Genomic DNA, 20,414 nt, shown 5'->3' on the forward strand with positions numbered 1-20,414 from the left:
GGCTGGGGAACGTAGGGCCACTCCTGCTGTGAGCTAAACCTGTTGAAAAAGTGGTTTAGCTCACTGGCCCTCTCAAGGCTGTCGACTGCCGGCCTGTCTTTGCCTTGAGCCCCGTGATCTCCATTCCTGTCCAGACATCCTTCACGCTGTTCTGCTGGAGTTTAGCCTCCAGCTTCCTCCTGTAGGCGTCTGCTCTGCCTCAGCTTCTCCCTCAGCTCGCGTTGAACACTCCTCAGTTCTGTTTTGTCCCCCCTTCAGCTGTTCTTGCTTTATAATCTTCACTGTACCTGCAGAGCTGCAGGATCTCCTGACAGTTCAAGACAACATAATTCCTTCCAGAACTCAGTGAAGAAGGGGAGAACATGTCTGAGACTGGGGATGATTTTGCGGAAGACTCTGATGATGAGAATGAGATGAGAACATATGCAGCTAAAAGCAACATGAAGCCAGTGAAACACCAAAACATCTTCCTGATAAAAGCACCAAAACCAAAAGGAATAAAAGTGAGACGTTTCTGAGAAACGTTCCACTAGAGGGCACAACTCTCCAGATTAAATCCAGGTCTCAGTGAGAAGGAGGAAATCCAGATTATGGGATGTAATTAGATCGCTGAGAACGAAAAATTTACGAGCCACAGACTGAGAGTTTGAGAGTATTTCTGCTGTTGTTAATTCGTAACAAAGGGATACGGGCATATACATGAAAGTTTGGAAACTTTTATTTTGAAAATCAGAAAACCAATGGTACCGGGAGCAGTGGTACTTCCTGCGGCTAACATGCTAATTTCTTCCGTTCCGCATCACGTTGTTCTCATCAGAGTCAGTCGCAGTGACCCAGCAGAGTTCCGAGATGATTCACCGCAGACTCATCTCCTGTTTGCCAACAATGCTACAGGAAGTTAGCCTAGCCTGCTAGCAGGAAGTAGACGGAGCCCGGCTTCACGGTGCGAGTGGGAATAGCTTCAACAGAGACCGAAGTGAGCAGACAGTTTTTAACGGAGTGTGTCTGGAGGAGAAGTTGCTGTGAAGCAGTGAAACTGTCTAATGTCCAAATGCTGAGAGCTTTTGTCAAGCAGCGACTGACTGCGGCTGCTGAAGAGATATTTGAGCTGTTTGAAAGAACGATAGCAGAGTACGAGGAGGAACTTTGTCGACAACGAAAACTGCTGGACGCTGTTTTCCAGCCTGAAGTCCGGTTACACAGAGCAGGTTTGACCCTTTGCTGCTTATTCTTATTCTCACTGAACTTGAGTTATTTCATCATCAAATGAGCTGAAGATGTGAGACTGTGCTCTTTCTAAAGGCTCCTTTCTTCTTCATTGTCTGGAGAAAAATGAGCATCTGCGTTGAGGCTGCAGTCGTTTTCCAGATTGTATGTTGTGATCAGTCTGAAGTGAGACAGTGTGAACTCTGTGTCTCAGCTGTCCGTCTCATCATCGTCATGCAGATATTTCTGTCTGATACAGACAGTCATGTGCGAACAGCAGCTCCAGACATTCTCTGGACATGGTCTTGAGTTCATGTGAGAAGACTGAGGCTCAGGTCTTCCTTGGCGGTGTAGACCGACATCCCATGAAAACAGTCCATACAGCGCTCAGCCCAACAAGAACTGGAAGAAAAGGAAAATCATGTTGTAAAGGCAGAGTTTGATCGATACTCACACTACTGCTTCTTAATAGTACGACAAACACTTTGCTGGTTGAACAGGACTTTTTTCAGACCCTGCAGGATTACGTCCATCTCCTCTCAATCGGAACAATCAGGGTTTCCACTCCTCCGTTTCCAGAGTTTCAAACTTTACAAAGATGTCTTCCTGGCTGAAGCCGATGAGCCACACAAAAAGAGAGCTGCGTTACTTTTTTAGAAAATGGAAGAGTTGAATGGTGGATGGACGATGAGACAAACTTCAGTTGTTCTAAATATTTATAGTTTGTTTTAGTTTGAAGTGATTTCCAGATTTGTTCTTCAAAATGTGCAACATGTCGTCACACACTGAAGGAAGCAGAGGTGTCAGTGGTTTCAATGCTAACAGGAAATGACCGTTTTCTGAAAGGTGTGTTTGTGTTTGATGCTCCTCCACAGACGTCCGGCTGCTGTCGACGAGTCAAGAAGAGGATCCCCCTGAGCGGCAGGAGTGGAGCCCCAGTCTGGACCAGGAGGACCCAGCAGAGCTGCCACACATTAAAGAGGAACAGGAGGAACTGTGGACCAGTCAGGAGGGAGAGCAGCTTCCAGGGCCGGAGGAGGCCGACATCACCAAGTCCACATTCCCTCCTGTCCCTGTGAAGAGCGAAGAAGAAGAAGAAGAAGAATCGGGGGGAGACATTCGTCACACACGTACATGCAGACACTGCACACGAGGTGAAATTTATCCTCCGCTTTTCACCCATCCTGGTCGTCCCTCCTCCGCGGCAGACCAGGAGCGGTGGGCAGCCAGACCGGCGCCCGGGGACCCATCTCGTCGTCACCATTGGTCAAGAGGATGAAGAGAAACCTCAGTTCTCACAGCTTCATCAGAGACACACTGAAGACACGAAGACAGAAGCTGATGGAGAGGACTGTGGAGGACCAGAACCAGATAGAAACTCAGATCCAGACAGACATTTAGAACCAGACACTGACGACGAGACGTCTCAGTCCTCTGACCCTGAGACCGATGACAGCTGTGACTGGGAGGAGACCAGAGAAGCTCAGTCAGGTTTAAACCCTCTGCAGAACAATGAAGCACCTGTAAGTGATGTGAAATGTAACACTGGACAAACATCAGTCAGCTCCTCTGAATGTGCTTCAAGCTTTGACCACATTGGGGTCCAAACAGGAGAGAAACCGTTCAGCTGCTCAGTTTGTGGGAAAAGATACAACAGGAAGAACTCCTTAATGAATCACATGAGACTTCATTCCGAGGGAAAACTTTTGAGCTGCTCAGTTTGTCAGAAGACTTTTCAGTGGAGAGCAAATGTGGAGAAACACATGAGGACTCACACGGGAGAGAAACCCTTCAGTTGTTCTGAGTGTGGTTTAAGATTCAAACAAAAGGACAATCTAAGACAACACTCGACTGTCCACACAGGAGAGAAACCTTTCAGTTGTTCCGTTTGTGGGAAGAAATTTACACAAAAGCCAAGTCTTCGACGACACTCCACTGTCCACACAGGAGAGAAACCTTTCAGCTGCTCTGTGTGTAAAGCGAGTTTCAGAGTCAGAAGCTCTTTGTCCTCACACATGAGAAAACATACTGGGGAGAAACCATTCAGTTGTTCAGTTGGTGGTAAAAGATTTACACAAAAGCGAAGTCTTCGACGACACTTACCTGTCCACACGGGGGAGAAACCCTTCAGCTGCTCTGTTTGTGGGAAAAGCTTCAGTGAGCTCGCTCATATCAACCATCACGAGTGTGTTGGTGAGAGCAGCGGAAAGAAATGAAGCTGCAGAGACGCTTGTTGAGATGGTTTCTTCCGGCAGGACTGAAGCTCTGAGGACAAGACTTGGTTCAAAACTGGGATCCAGACTCTAAAACACATCCTGCTTCGTTCTGTCATTTTGATTCTGTTTTTGTTTTTTTGTCCGTTATTTTGTCGCTCAGTCTTAAGCAGCTCTGTGTTTGATGTTTTTCACCAGTGAGACAAGAATTCATTTTTTTAAAGAACAGGCAGCTGGAGTGGATTGTTTTTGGAGGCTGGATTTCACCAAAAAATCCACTGGAACCTGATGGCGTCACGTCGGGAAGTGTTGTTCATTCAGAAATATTGAGACTGATGTAATTGCCGCTGTGACATCACACTTCACATATAATCCAGATGTGGGATCAGTAATGTGATCAGTGTGCTGATCTGTTCATGATTGACGTCACTCCAGTTTCTGTGTCTCTGTGAAGGAAAGTTTTTGTCACTCAGCACTTCCTGTATGCTTTTCAAATTAAAAGCCCTGCTGCGTTTCTGTGGAAGCTTTTGTGAAATGTTTGCATGCAGAGAGAATCGTGCCAGCGATCTGCAGAAGAGTGATCAGCGGCCAATGAGGCGTCTCCGTGCCCACAGGTGAGGGTGGATGCTGTGTTCACACCGTTGATCCGTCTCCAGCTGTTTCCGGGTTTTTCAGGTGACAACGCCGCGACGCAGCTTCTCGTCTCTGGTTCAAAGGTGAAGTTTTCACGTTTTTTCTTCGCATTTGATGTGAAATATTCAGTTTGTGTCCAGTAGAAACGGTTTGACAACAGGTTAAAATCCTCGTCCAATCAGTACTGTCATTCAGTGCAGTCTGAAAGTACTTTTACTTAACTTGAGTATTTCTACTTCCTGCTACTTTCTTCTAGTCTCCACTGCATTTCTTCTAAAGTTTCAGTTTGGAGATTCACATTATTACTACAAAATATGATCAGATAATAAACACTTAGTAAAATTACAGATGAAACTGCAGTATAAAAGTACTGTGATATGATCCTTTCTGCAGAACGAGTACTTTTACTTTGTTCTTTAAATACGCTCCCTCTGGACTTGTACTCCAGTCTAATGTTGATGTGAGTACTTCTCCCTCAGAATTACTCGAAATGTGAATAAAAGGCAGAATAAAAAGCTGGAGCCGTTCAGACTTTCTACTTCCTGTTTCCTGTCAGTCTGGACCGTGAGTCTCTGGAACTGGATTCCCTCTTGGCCTGTCCACTCTCTGCCTACTCGTCAGCTTCAGTGTGTGGATCTCCCAGATTTGCATTTGGGTCTCTTTACTGCTGTCTCAAGCAGAACAGGAATGGGTTGATCATGATTGGTAAGTTTGGAGATGACCGCTGTGTGGAGTGTTTCCCACCTGGACCAGAGGGAAGGAAGAAGGGAGTGGAGAGTGGAGGACCACAGTCAGTGGAGGCCGAGTCTTTCCAGGATGTCTCAGCTGTTTGTGAAGTAAGATGACCGACAAAGACAGACAGAAGGAAGACAACACTTGTGTGACAGCGTGTTTGACTTTTAAAGATGAATTACCAGACAGAGTGGATCTGGACTCTGAGCTGCAGGCTGAGACTGTATGAGAGAACTCAGATATCTCTGCTGTAAGGAATGTGGACATGTTGCTGCTGTGGGGAGGACGAGGATGATGAAGAGCAACAAGTGCGTCCGCTGTGAGGGAAATCATCATGTGAAAATGTCCAAAAAAAAGTAAAATAAAAGTGGATCAGATCAGAGCAGAAAAGGGTTTCTATCATCCACTGAAGCTGCTGAGGGATTGGACACAAAAGATGAAATGGTGGCAGTTGAAAAGGAACTAAGAAGAAAATAAATGGAGCCGATCAAAATATCTGAAAGAACAAGAAAGGATTTTTGGTATTTGCTGTCATGGTTTTTGGTGAAGCTGTTGAACGACAGGAAGTAAGAAAGAATTAAGATTATCCTGGATGCTGAAGGACGTTCATGAACGTTGTGGATAAATCTGAAGAAGATCTTGATGCTGCACTGAGGGAAGGATTTACACAAGCTCAGACAACCTGGTCTGAGTTCTAGACTGAACAACTGAGCAGTGTCATGAGTGGATCACTGTGGGCGGACCCTGGAAATAGTTCTCACTGTGAATCTGTTGCAATCCAGCAGGTGGCGGTAATGAAACCCACATGGCTGCCAACCACCATCAAAGTCAGAAGAAGAAGAAGAACCAGAAAAGGACATAGGTGGGCGGAAGGCAGATGGAAGTGCTGTAGGGTCGTGGGACTTCGAGTTTGGATACGGAGAGGCAGTTTGTTTGAAATCCAGTGATTTCTAAATTTTCATTAAATCACTATTTGCGGTATATTGGCATAATCTGATTTGTGACTGGGTCTTGATTTTAGAATGGATTCTGATGAGGATGGGGAGGATTGGAGTAGTATGGAATACAGTAATCCTTATCTTAGAAGTAGTCAGAGATTCTGTGGGCAAGGGTTAGGGAGAGGGAGAGGGAAAATAAGTAGTAATGAGGATAATAAAAGAAAATTTGAAGAGGAGCTGGGTGTAGCAAACAGAGAGGTGCATAGGAGAGTAGAGGAAGGGGCAGATTTAAAGGTGGTCATAAAGTTCAAGGAAGGTAAAGATATTGCTCCAGTCAGTTTGGTGGCATTGATGACAGGATTAAAGAAAGCGTTTGGGGATGTAGAAATGGCTAGGGTACTGCGGGATGGGAGACTTGGTAAAATGCAAAAATGAAGAGCAAACGGGTAAAGTTATGAAGGCTCAATCTGTGTGCAAGAAGGATATAAGCGAAGTGAGAATGTTTGGAGAGCAGGGAGTGAGAGGAGTCATTTCTGGTGTTCCAATTAAAGAAAATCTGGAGGACATGAAAAAGAATATAAAAGGAGGCACAGTGATGAACATAAAAAGATTGATGACAACACGAGAAGGGGAAAGGGTGGAGGGTACAGTGCTATTCAGTGCTATTAGAGTTTAAAGGGAAGGTCTTACCAGAGAAAGTAAAGATAGGGTACTTTTTTTCTATGCGCGAACTTACATTCCATCCCCGGTCAGGTGTTACAAATGCCAAAGATATGGACACATAGCAAAGGTTTGTAGAGGAAGACAGAGGTCTGGGAAATGCGGAGGGGAGCATGAGTATGGAGAGTGTGAGGAGGAGGGGAGGAAATGTAACTGTGGCGGAGATCATACAGCGGCGTACGGTGGCTGCCCAGTTACAAACCAGGCGGTAATAGTACAGCAAGTACGAGTAAATAGGAACTTATCCTATGCTGAGGCGGTCAAAGTAGTGAATGAGGAGAGTAAGCCTAGGTCTAAAGGAGTGGGAGCACAAGTGTTAAATAAAAGTCAAAATGATGCACCTAGGGAGAACATAGTCGATGCAGAAAATTAAGTATTATTTGTTGCTTATGTGGTAAATTGTGCAGACCAAATAAAAACGAAAGTGGAGAAAATAAAAATGATTGTGAAAGCAGCAGCAAAATTTCTGAATATGGGGAATCTGTCTTGTGAAAAGATTCAGACAGATCTTATGCAGGGAGAGTCAGCTGAGCCTGTATTATCAATGATAGTGCAATGAAATGCTAGAAGCCTTATTACTAATGGGCAAGAATTTAAAGGGTTTGTACAGGACTTGGAAAGCAAGCCAGATGTAATTTGTGTTCAGGAATCTTGGCTAAAGCAGTCTTTAGAATTTGTTATTAAAGGGTATTCAAGCCTTAGAAGGGACAGGGGAGAGGGAAATGGTGGAGGATGTGTTACATTTATTCAAAGAGGTTTGCAGTATAGGGAATTAAAGAGAGGTAAAGAACTGGAATACATAGTTACAGAGGTGTGGACAAAAGAGGGAAGTGTGGGTGTCATTAATTTTTACAATCCTTGTAAACCATTAGTTCAGGGGCAATTAGATGAGATCTGGGAAAATATAAGTGGGAAGGTAATTTGGTGTGGGGATTTTAATGTGCACAGTTCTCTTTGGGGAGATAAGGATGATGTCAATGGTGGTGTGATGGAAGAGTTTTTGGATGAACATGAATTAGTGTGCTTAAATGATGGAACATACACAAGAATAGATGTGACAAAAGGTAGTGAATCAGCAATAGATATTACCATTGCCACTAAAGAAGTAGCCGATAGGTGTAGTTGGGAAGTATTAAGGGAAAGTACTATAGGTAGGTAGTGATCACTATCCTGTAGTGACTCATAGAATTGGCACTGGTCAGAGAACAAAATGTGAGGGATGGTAGGTGGATTCTGGGGAGGGCTGATTGGGATACGTTTTCAGAGATAAGTGAGAATGAGCTACTGAGGGTTAACAATAATCAAAGTATTGAGTTGTTGTGTAGAGATATTACTAATGGTATAGTTACTGCTGCAGATACTGCCATTCCTAAGACCAAGCCAAAAGAAAGGAGTAGAGTTGTTCCTTGGTGGTCTAAGGAATGTAGGGAAGTTATTAGAGAGTGGAATAAGGCCTTTAGAATTTTAAAAAAGACACATCATTTTGAAAATGTAATCAAATATAGGTGTCAGGGAAAAGTAAGGTGTACTATAAAGAAGGCCAAGAGAGAACATTGGAAGAAGTTCTGTGACTCTATTGGGAGAACCACCCCAATACAGAGAGTATGGGGCATGGTCAAGAAATCCTTCTTAGATGTCAAGAGAGAGACAAAAAAACAGACCAGAAGCTTTGGATGGATCACATCTCAAAAAGTTGAAGAAATGCATCTGCATAACATTGAAGTGAGTCCTGCAGTCAACTTCCCAGCAGTCCCATTGTGGATGATGGACAGCCCTGTAGTTGATTTAGACCTTATAGAACTTAAAAACACTGGGGAAATCAATAGCTCTGTTGTAGAGCTGTATATCAAAGATAATTATGGTGATAGGGTAATAGTGTATACAGATGCATTAAAAGCAGAAAATAACAAAGTGGGTGCAGCATTTGTTATACCCAGGTATAAGATAAGCAGAAGGGAAAGGCTAAATGACAATCTAGCTGTGTATACAGGAGAGTTAGTAGCAATTCTCACTGCACTTTCATGGGTAGAGAATAGTTGGCCAAAGAGTGTAGTAGTTGCATCAGACTCCTCCTCTGCACTGCTAAATATCCAGAATGGGTCTTCAAAGTCCAGACAAGACATTATAGTGGATATTTAGCAGTTGGTGCATCGATTGCAATGCTCTGGGGTTAATGTTGCCTTTTTGTGGATGCCAGCTCATAGAGGAGTATCAGGAAATGAACTGGCAGACAAGAATGCTAAAGAAACTCCCACTTTGCCTGAGGTCAGTCTAAATATTGCCTGTAGTAAATCAGAAATAAAAAGCATAGTTAAGTCCAAGCTAAAGGAAAACTGTCAATCAGAATGGGATAGAGCAAGCACAGGGAGAGGCTGTTATAACATCCAAAGGTATGTGGGCAATGCTAGAAGTACATATAGGACGACACAGGAGGAGGATATGATATCCAGAATGAGATTTGGTCACACTGGTCTAAATAATACATTGGTTTTAATTAAAAAACCTGGAATGGAGTGTAGACCTCAGACATGAAAGCATGTGTTAGAGTCATGTATTGAATATAATCAGGCAAGGCAACAATTAATACAGCAACTTCAAGGAGAGGGAGTTAGAAGAATTCTTGTGAATTATGTTTTAAATTTTTATTTTTATTTTTTGGAGGAACTGGGTTAAGCAAGAGGTTGTGATGTAGGAGTGTCCAGACCCACAGTCCATTTCAAAAGGTGGCAGTAATGCACCAAACATTATTTGCCAACCGCCAAATAAACACAAGAAGAAGAAGAAGAGCCAGAAACATGATGGTGCAACATGGTGGACTCTGTGGAAGAGGACCTGCTGCCTCTGTCGACATAAAGACTCATTCTGAGGTAACGAAAACACGCTGATTCTTATTTTGAGGTGATTAAACACTAATGAAAACAGAACTATGAAGATTATTTTCCATTTCTGCCAACAGATCATCTGAATTCTCCACACTGGACCTTTAACACTGACTGCTCTTTCATTTTGGGCTCTGGGTGAAGTTAATACTTGTCTGGTTTTCAGCTTCATGGTCCCAGTTTTTGTCATGTTTTGTTGGTTTGAAAAGAGAAACTTCAGACTGAGCTCAATGAAAGTTTGGACCTTTTTAGCAAACAGCTGACGAGCAGAGTTTAGAATCTCGAGTGCAGAAACCACAAGATTCAAATGTGAAAGATGGAAATTAAAAAGAGAAAATTCATACAGTCACTTGAAGCTGAAGAGAAAGCTCAATTCTTCTTCTGTCATCTTCATTTTATTGTCCTTGTTAGTGGTGGAAAGTAACTGAGTACATTTACTCCATTACCTCAGCACATCTTTAGATGTATTTCCTCTTTGTACTACTTATACTTGTACTCTGATATTTCCAAGTATTTACAGACATATGCATCAAAACACCGTCGCTGTCCACATGAATCTGCTGAACAAAGTCTGATGCTGAAGAATCTACAACCACTATCTGAAGCAGGAACTGAACCAGAACTCAAATCAGCCCTAAATATAATGCACGCAAACACGATAAAGACTATTCACTGAAAACAAACCAGATCTCATCATGTTTCCAGTCCACTTCCACATGGAAAACATTGTCCTGGGACTAGATTTAGATCAGATCTTGATGTTTCCTCCACGACACTCAAAAGCTTTCAGCTCAGTTCCTTCTCTTTGTCTCCTCCATGTTTCTGTGGCAGGAAGCTGCTCTTTAGCTTTTCTTGCTTGTGTAGAAAGAGGAACGATCAGCCGGCCTGTGAGGAGCCACGTTCCTCTGACGGTCTTTGATTTGAACTTCAGGACCCAGAACTCCTGCGTGGTGACCTGGGGCCTCATGTACAAAAGGTGCGTACGCACAAAAACGTGGCGTACACTCCTTTTCACAGCAAAGTTCAGATGTATCAAGACCGTGGAAATGTGTGGTGCCTCACGCCAACTTCATGGCTGGCGTATGCACGTTTCTACAGCTGTTGATCCTTTGGCGACACTCAGAGATGATGCTGGGATGTGCACATCAGAGACACATGAACAATTAACACTGATGAACAATTAACACACCCACGTATCTGCAATTACATGAGTGGATATCAAAGCATGCGCAAAGTGGTGCAAAAAATACCGTTAAACACAATGGCTGCTTTAGCAGTATTAGAAGACATTGCAAACGGTGCAATACGAAGATAGTGTGTGTTCAGAGACAGAGAGGATTTACTGGCACATGATGACAACTGGCTCATGAGCCGCTTTAGGTTCCCGAGGGCAATCCTCCTACAACTGTGCGCAGAGCTGCGGCCGGCCTTGGAGCGCAACACAGCAAGGAGCCATGCGCTGCCTGTGCCCATACAGGTGCTGACCACGCACATTGACCAATATTGTGGCGAGGTGGCCTGGTTCAACGCACAATTCATACATTCTGAGTAACAGCATGGTTGGGAACAGACTACAAGCTGGCATTGTGTGTGATGGGTGGCTTCTTGGTGAGTACATTTTTTCATGTAATTGGCCTAATATCAATCCCCATGATGCGCATTCAGCATGTGCACCCCCAAATTCTATCCCGTCTTCACAGCATCATCAAAGTTAGTGACTTTGCTGTTTCTTGCAGGTTAAACTACAGCTTAAGATCTTTCTAACAAGCCCCTGATTGTCTCTGTGTGCTAAGTACTCATGTTCATAACCCTGTGCGTAAAGCGTGAAATGTCTTTTTCACCTTTTCCTCGGCGCACTTCTGCACTAATTTGCAACAATAGTGTGTGATCCGTCTAAGTAGTGTATAAAATTAACGAATGGAAACTGTAAATCCAGTTTACTTAGTCTACTTTTGTATGCCCATGAATGCGCATCCTACCCAGGAGGCCATTCGGGCCCAGCAACATTTGATTTCAACCATGTAAAAGAGGCAAGGACGCAGAATTCACTTTTTCACCAATGGATTTATTGATTCCCCAATATTTGTGAGGACGCCTATTAATTGATCTAGGCGATCATTTATCTAATGATATCTTGTTTTGACTCCAGCACAGCACGGGTGAGGACACGGCCAGTGGGGCGGGCAGCAGCAGCAGCAGCCGGTGGATGCGGCGTACTGGCGCTTGAGACCCTGGGGATGCTGGAGGAATCCCCCGAGTGTGTGACGCCGGAGACGCCGGGGACGGTGGAGGAATCCCCAGAGTCTGTGGCACGTGGCTGCGACTGCGTGTCCTCCTCTCCTGTGTTTTAAAATAGTAAATTCAGTAATCAAACATGAGTCAAAGTCTTTGATATCCTCTTTGATATGCTGCCATGTTTAAATTTCAATTAAAAAGATTTCAAACCAAATAATACCAAACATACAGCATTTACGCATTAACCTCTATCTTCCAGGGCTCTGAGCAGGCTAGCGTATGAACACATTTGTTGTGAGTTACGCAAATACATAAGTATTTACCTTGGGGTTAATCAGAGTCACCCACATGTGCTCCCACCGCCCCTGAGAGAGCAGTGTCACCCACAATTGCGGCGACTCTCTGTTCAAACGGGGTGGACCCCTCTTCTCCTGCCCCCCCCCCCCGCCTGTTTTTGGCCTGTCAGGGCTCATTTAAATATGATTTGCGTATTTAAATAGGGGGGGGGGGGGGTGGACAGGGAGGGATCGGGTACTCCAACATGTGTGCTCAATTCCACGTTGATTGGGATGTACAAAAGAAATGTGCTTGGATTCATGCGTGCGCACAGATTCATACATCTGGATATTTTTGTGCCTATGACGTTTTCTGGATTTGAGCGTACGCCATGTCTCAGTAGGAAATCCACGCAAGTCTTTGTACATGAGGCCCCTGGTGAGCCTGTGAAGCTCAGTGTGACGCTGCCCTCTGGTGGCTGCAGCAGTCTGTGCTGCTGATGGTTTGTGTGGATTTTCATTTTGATGATTGACTTTGAAGAGTTGCTGCTGGATGTTGATGTTTGTCTTCTTTCTGTTCATGAAGCTTTATTGAAACAGGAGTCCGTCTCTGCTGGTCTTTTACTGGAACAGCTTGAAATATTCTCACAGCTTCACACCATAAAAAGAAATGTCATCCTAAAGAAAATAGTAAAAAAATTGTACTAGTATTTACAGACTGTTATGTACATGTTTTATTGCACACACTATTGCACTGATTACTTGGAGCAGTTTTTGTTGTACAGTCTGACAGCTGCAGGGAGGAATGACGTGCGATACTGCTCCTTCACACACTTTGGATGAAGCATCCTGTCACTGATGGAGCTCCTCAGTGCAGTGAGTGTGTGTTGGAGGGGGTGGGAGTCATTGACTGTCATGGAGGACAGCTTCACTGTCATCCTCCTTCCAAGGACCGAGCTGGCCTTCCTGCTAAGTTTGTCCAGCCTCTTCCTGTCAGCTGTAGTGATGCTGCTCCCCCAGCAGACTACATCATAGAAAATGACAGAGGCCACAACAGAGTCATAGAAGGTCTTCAGGAGTGCCCCATGCACCCCAAAAGACCTCAGCCTCCTGAGCAGATAGAGTCTGCTCTGTCCTTTTTTGTAAAGTGCAGTGGTGTTATGAGTCCAATCCAGTTTGTTGTTCAGATGAACACCCAGGTACTTGTAAGATGTCACCATCTCAATGTCCTTTCCCTGGATGTTCACTGGTGATGGGGAAGAGCGGATGAAGTCCACAACCAGCTCCTTGGTTTTTCCAGCATTAATCAGGAGGTGGTTCTGCTGGCACCAGTCCACAAAGTCCTGGATGAGTCCTTTGTATGACCTGTCGTCCCCATCTGTGATGAGGCCGACAATGGCAGAGTCATCAGAGAACTTCTGCAGGTGGCAGGTGGGTGACAGGTGGGAAAAGTCAGCTGTGTAGAGGGTGAAGAGGAACGGTGCCAGCACCGTTCCCTGGGGGGCCCCCACACTGCAGAGGACAGTCCCTGACACACAGCCCCGTGTCCTCACATACTGTGGGTGGTTAGAGAGGTAGTCCACTTCAGCATGTGAGGTGTTGGTCCACCCGGCAGGCTGCACTGACCGACTCTGTCATGTTGTCTGATTGCGATCATCACCAGAAGCAGCCAGACCAGCTGTCTTTGCAGCTGAAGTGTCCCAAACAAACAAAGCAGCTTCAAACAGAACTGCAAGTTTGGGCTGGTTGCCCAGTTTGATCACTTTTGTTGGTGTAAACTGGTTTCTCCAGTTGGACGACTGTTTAAAGTTTACTTTCACTTGCTGCCTTTGGTGTGTCGCTGTTTGTTTTCTCCTCTGAAGCTCCAGCTGAAGGTAAAGTAACTTGTTTCAGGTGTTATTTACTCAAGCTCGTTGTTAGCTTAGCTTCAGCACAAACGGCATTGATCTGCAGCTCCGTCCATCGTTTCTCCAAACTCTGAGTTCAACTGTGAACTCTGGATGAAGGAGCTGAAAGCAGCTCCGTTAAAAACATCGGCCATGTTGTGTGGATGTTTGTGAGTGTAAATGCTGGAATAAGAGCAGAAGCAGAGCGAGTTGATCCTCAATAGTTGATGCGGAGACAGCAGGAAGGAGCATTCAGAGGCCGTGAGGAGCTGAAACCTTTTATTTCTCAATTCAGTCTGTAACAGTGTCACTAAATGAGCTGTCAGAGCTCTGAACTCTCCTCCAACAGCAACGAGTGTCGATTCTGTTTCTCAATTTGTGCTTCAATGTGATCAAGAATCAAATCAAAGATTCCTCTTTAAATATGACCTGAGGGCTTGACTGAGACAGGCTTTTATTTTGAAAGGATCTCTCAGTTGTGGAAAGTAACTAGTTTACTCAAGTACTGTTATTAAGTACAGTCTGAAAGTACTTGTATTTTACTTGAATATTTTTTCTATTTTATATTTCTCCTGTGTAAATATTTGACTTTCTCCTTCACTTATTGATGATCGAGGATCGTTCAGGCGTAAAGAAACTTTCAGTCATGTTGAATTTACTGAATATTCCACAAACTGAAGCTTCCTGTCAGATTCAGTCAGTGTGTGTCAGTGGATGTCAATGTCGTCCAGCCATCGAGTGTGTGTTCACTTCACTGCAGCTTCACGGCGCCATCTAGTTGACTGATAGAAGTGCAGCAGCTCGGCCTCACGCTGCTGTCTGACTGTATTCAGCTGACACTGATATGAAAGACGAGAAAACAGCCAATCAGAGGAGGAGCAGCTGATATTTGGACAGAGAAACCATGAAAGGATGATTTCAGCTGATGTGCACATGAATGATTTGTGTTTCTTCTCCAGATCAAAGTGTGTGTGAGCTGACGTGAGTTCAGCAGCATGAATCGGTGTGAGGACAGAGAGGAGGGAGTCCGTCCCTCTAAAACCAGTCTGTGTGGGGACGATGACGGCCAGACCGAAGCTCAGAGGTGAGACCAGGATCTCTGACTGTCCAGGACTCGAATCTGTCCACCATCATTATTCACACTCAAAGCTCTGTGTGTGTTGTGTTGAAGGCCAGAGCAGCAGGACCCACCAGACTCTGCTGGACCTGGACCTGGACCTGGACCTGGATCTGGACCTGAACCCAGCTGTGTGTCCTTGAAGAGTGAATGGTAAAAGCATTTCCCCATTGACTTTAAACAGCAACATGTCTCTGACAGACAGTAAGTTGGTCTCAGTATTAAACTCGTGTTGGACAATTTGACCTGAAATGTCCACATGTCCTCCTCATGTTGTCCACTGCTGATGTTTGTCCTCATTAAATCCAGTCTGACCAGTTGTCCTTCTAATGTTCATGTTGTCCTAGAATGATGATGAAGGTTAGAGCTAGATTAGTTTTAAAGGACATTTGTCCAGTCTGTCCCCAAACAGCACTGACATGTCCACATGTGGACACTGAAAGCTGAGGATAATATGAGACTTCAGCACAAATCCAGTGGGGACCTTCCAAAGTCTCTTTACCATCAAACTTCCTCTTTGAATGTTGGACTAAAATGCTTCAGCGACCATCGTCTCTAAATAACAGTCAGGATGTTTGGGCTGAGTCTCGTGATGCAAACGTTAGAAAACAGACCAACAGAGTCGGTGCTGATGGACTCCACAGTTTAGTTTGTTGTCTGTCAATCACAGTAAAATCTGCTCAGAAATCAGTCTGTTGAGTCCTGCTTTGGTCCAAGATTTGATGGACAAATGAAGCGATGATCCACAGACTGAAATCATTCAGCTTCATGTTTGATTGAACTTTGGTGTGTTGATCCTTTTCTTGTTGATAGCTGCTAGTTTCTCCAGCAGCTTCTGAGTCTGAAGAAGAAAAAGTCCATTTCCACCCCTGGTGGTCTTCCTCTGTGTCTGACAGGATCTATGGGAGACCAGCCTCTGATGGACCTGGACCTGGACCTGGACCTGGACCTGAACCTGAACCTGAACCTGAACCCAGCTGTGTGTCCTTGAAGAGTGAACGGTCATTTGGTCTCCTCATTGATTTTAACGTAGATCGACCGTCTGCTGAAATGAGGTAAACTGTTAATAACATTAAAATCTGACAGATTCTTGTTTGAACTGTTATTTATCCAGAAGAGTTTTTTAAACCTGTTTGTTTATTTTCAGCATCATTGTTCTTCTCATTTGTTTATATCCTCACATGTGGAAGCTGCCCAGTCAAAGTCAAAGTCAAAGTGAACTTTATTGTCAACCAAACAATGCAGCAGGTGGTTACACAGAGGACTGAAATTGCGTTTTCTCCATACTCCAATGTGCAAGTAATATATAACACACAACATAAAACATAATAGTGCAAACAGACAGCAGCACTGGACACAACGTATACAGACAGACAATGGACATATGATTTATATAAAAGATTCACAGCGTGCCAGAGTGTAGTCAAATTGTGAGGTATGTTATTGAGGTGCAATAATAAAGGATGCAATATAGAAAGGGCAAGTGCAGACGCAGCATGGGGATGCAACTGTAAACATGTACAATGTTGTGCATATAAAGAGCATAGTGCAAACATTGAGTTATTTTGACAGTCAGTTGGTCTTTGTGTAATGATCATGGTAGTCTGATGGCCTAAGGGAAAAAGCTGTTTTTGAGTCTGGTAGTTTTGCTCCGCATGCTGCGGTAGCGCTTTTCAGATGGGAGAAGGGTGAACAGTTTGTGTGCTGGGTGGGTGAGTTCTTTGATGATATTGGTTGCTCTCTTGTAACAGCGGGATGGGTATAAGTCCTGGATTGCTGGTTGGGGTGATCTGGTGATCTTCTCCACTGTCCTCACCACTCTCCGTAGTGCCTTCTTGTCTGCAGCAGAGCAGCTGCCATACCAGACTGAGAGACTCCTGGTTAGAATGTTCTCAATGGCACCCCTGTAAAAAGTGGTGAGGGGGGAAGGTCAGCTCTCCTCATCTGGCGAAGGAAGTGGAGGCGTTGCTGTGCCTTCTTGACTATGGATGTGATGTTGGTGGTCCATGTCAGGTCATCTGTGATGGGCACTCCCATTAACTTAGTGCTTTTCACAGCCTCCACTGCACTGCCATTGATGGTGAGTGGGATGTATGGTGTCTGTTTCTTCCTAAAGTCCACAGTTATTTCTTTTGTTTTGTTTCATTAAGTCGAAGGTTATTGATGTCACACCAGTTGATGAGTTGTTGTACCTCCTCTCTGTATGCTGAGTCGTCATCGTGGCTGATGAGGCCCACCACTGATGTGTCATCTGTGAACTTGATGATGTGGTTCGAATTGTGTTTAGCACAATAGTCATGAGTCATCAGACCACAGAACACATCCTTGGGGGACCCCGGTGCTCATGATGGTGGTCTCTGAGGAGTTGTTGCCAACTCGAACTGTCTGTGGTCTGTCGATAAAAAAGTCCAGTAACCAGTTGCATAGTGGGGTGCTGATGCCTATTTCGCCGAGTTTATTCACCAGGTGTTAGGGGATGACTGTGTTGAAGGCGGAGCTGAAGTCAATGAACAGCATCCGGATGTAACTGTTATTGTTTTCCAGGTGAGCTAGGCTTAGGTGGAGTGCTGTTGCTATGGCATCATTGGTGGAACGTTTGGGACAGTATGCAAACTGGAATGGGTCAAGTGTGGAGGGGAGACTGGAAGTAATGTGGGCCTTGACCAGCTTTTCAAAGCACTTCATCATGATGGACGTGAATGCTATGGGCCGGGAGTCATTCGGTGTTGAGGCTGGGGATTTCTTGGGTAGCGGTATGATGGTGGTGGCTTTGAAGCATGCTGGCATGATGGCTTGGCTCAGAGAGGTGTTGGAGATGTCTGTGAGAACATCAGGAAGTTGGTCAGCACAGTCTCTGAGCACACGCCCCGCTTTGTTGTCAGGACCTGCAGCTTTTCTGGGGTTCACCTTGAGTAGGGTCCTCCGCACATCAGTTGGGTCCAGGTGAAGTGTTTTGTGGTCCGGACAGAGAGGAGCTTTTATTGGTGTGGTGGTGTTGTCTTCCTCAAACCAGCTGAAGAATGTGTTAAGGGTGTTGAGGAAGTCTGTGTTGTCCTCGCATGATGGGGGTGTTGGCCTGTAGTCGGTGGCAGACTGGATGCCTTGCCACAGGTGCTTGGTGTCCATAGTGTCAGTGAAGTGTGCTTGAATTTTCTGTCCATAGGCACGCTTGGCTGTTCTCACACACCGATTCAAGTTGGCCCAAGCAGTTCTAAGGGCGTCCTTGTCCCCAGACTTGAAAACTACATTATGTGCTCTCAGGAGCTCACGTACTGCCTTAGTGAACCAGGGTTTGTAGTTGGCCCTTGTGGTGATGTTTTTGACAACAGTCACATCTTCCATGCATTTGGATATGTATCCAGTCACAGATTCAGTGTAATCCATCAAGTTGACATGCTGGTTAGTAGTGGCAGCCTCCCTAAAAACAGTCCAGTCTGTGCAGTTGAAACAGCCTTTGAGAGCTGAGGTAGCTCCCTCTGGCCGTGCTCTGATCTGCTTCACAGACAGCTTGTTCCTGGTCAATAGAGGTCTGTAGGATGGAATTAGCATAACAGATAGGTGGTCTGAGTTCCCCAGTTGGGGATGGGGAGCAGCTCTGTATGCCTGTCTGATGTTGGTGTAGACTTGGTCGAGTATGTTATTTCCCCTGGTTGCAAAGTTCACGTTTGTAAAAATGTGGTAGTACTGTCTTCAGTTTGGCCTGATTGAAATCACCAGTGATTATGTAGTGAGAGTCCGGGTTGGCATTCTGCATTGAGCTGATAGACTGTTACAATGTAGACAGTGCCTCCTTTGTGCATGCGCTAGGTGGAATGTACACAGCTGTGATGTTGATGGCTGTGAATTCCCTTGGCATGTAGAATGGTCGGAATTGAATGGACAGAAATTCTATATCCTTGGAACAGTGGCTTGAGACAATTTTTGCGTGTGTACACCAGGTGTTATTGATGAAAATGCATACTCCACCTCCCCGAGGTTTTCCGCTGAGACCATGACTCCTGTCCACCCAGAATGCTGTTAGTCCGTCCAGCTGAATGGCGTTGTCCGAAAAGAGAGTTATTCAGCCATGTCTCTGTGAAGATGATGGCGTTGCAGTCTCTGATCTTTCTTTGTGTAGTTAAATCCAGTTGAAGGTAGTCCATTTTGTTTTCCAGCGAACAAATGTTGGATAGCAGAATAGAAGGAAGTGCAGGTCTGTAGGGGTTAGCTTTTAACCTGGCGCTGATAGCCGCTCAGCTGCCTCACTTGCCAGTTCTAGCACAATGCTTACGACGCATGCTAGGTTTCTTAGTCCAAGTAGTGTAGTTCTGTTATAGACTTCTTGCACAAAACTGCGACGGTACAAACGACATATTAAACATAAAATGCACATCGCTATCGAGAGCTGGAGTGGCCACTGCCAGACAGGGCGCCGCCATCTTGCCAGTATAACCAAGTCTTCAACTCTTGACTCCAGTTGAACATTTCCTCCACACACACGTTCTGACTGATGACTGCATGAGTATAAAATTGTGACTTGATTGAGGCTAACAGATGCTAATGAAGGCTAACCCTGATTCCACTGAGTTCCTCCATCAAATCAACATGTCATGGTTTTCAGCCATGTGACAACACAAACACAAACAGTGATAACAGCTGGGGCCCGTTGCACAAAACTAGGATAAGGGATTAAGGCGGGATATGTTGGTTGTCCTGGCTCAACTTATCCGTGATCTGGTTGCACAAAAGCAGGATAGTGGAAAGTGGGATATGTTATGGGATAAGTTACCGTGGAGATTTATTCTGTGGAGCTAGCCTGCTCCAGACCAGGCTAAGTTCCAGGATCTGTTTAATCTTATCCCTTATCTCAGTCAGCAGTCATCACAAACGGAAACCAAAAGTTATTCCACTGCCCACTACACATTGTTATCACATTCAACTAGATCCACTGTCATTATTTAAACATGAACACAAAACACAAGCATCATTCATTTCAATTTTAATTAATTTCAATCATTGTTGATAAATGATGATTTTAGATGATGTTGCAATCATTAGATAGTTTCCCATAGTCTATATATAAAATACACATCCAATATAAATATAAATACACATCAAAGAGTAACATGATGTTCCTTTATTGAATAAGGATAAATCAAAGCATCAGTTCCTTTCAAAACTGAAGTCACACAGTGACTCTACAAGATAGAAAGCACAGAATCAAAGCATATTATACAACACAAGAATAAATACACATTTAAAGGTCTGTATATAATACACCCCACATGTCTGCATGCTGAAATAAATGCAGGACAAATCCGTACACAACAAATGAACAGACAAATGAATGGATGCAGTATCCTCCCTGCAAGCTTGTGTACACACAGTATACAGCACAAACATAAGAGGCCAAATCAATCTAAATTTAAAAAAAAACAAACAAACACATAAATTCCTCTGCCAATGCAGGACATATTTAACTGAAATTCACAGCACGCGTCTCTGCCAATGCAGGACATATTTAACTGACATTTAAAGCATGCATGTTAACTAAAATAATTCAACACATGTTGGTCCCTGACCAGCCGACCACTGTCGTCA

General features: G+C 44.5%; 1 protein-coding gene across 1 annotated transcript in view; it reads left to right on the forward strand.

The window, feature by feature from the left end:
- LOC143315813 (NLR family CARD domain-containing protein 3-like) overlaps nt 1-20,414 on the forward strand; it is a 104,317-nt gene that overhangs the window by 74,918 nt on the left and 8,985 nt on the right. The window contains exons 6-7 of the mRNA XM_076723281.1: nt 14,889-14,987; nt 15,731-15,889. Of these exons, the coding sequence (XP_076579396.1) occupies nt 14,889-14,987; nt 15,731-15,889 (258 nt within the window). The remainder of the gene's footprint in view (nt 1-14,888; nt 14,988-15,730; nt 15,890-20,414) is intronic.

This window comes from Chaetodon auriga, chromosome 23, assembly GCF_051107435.1.
Source record: "Chaetodon auriga isolate fChaAug3 chromosome 23, fChaAug3.hap1, whole genome shotgun sequence".
NCBI lineage: Eukaryota > Metazoa > Chordata > Actinopteri > Chaetodontiformes > Chaetodontidae > Chaetodon > Chaetodon auriga.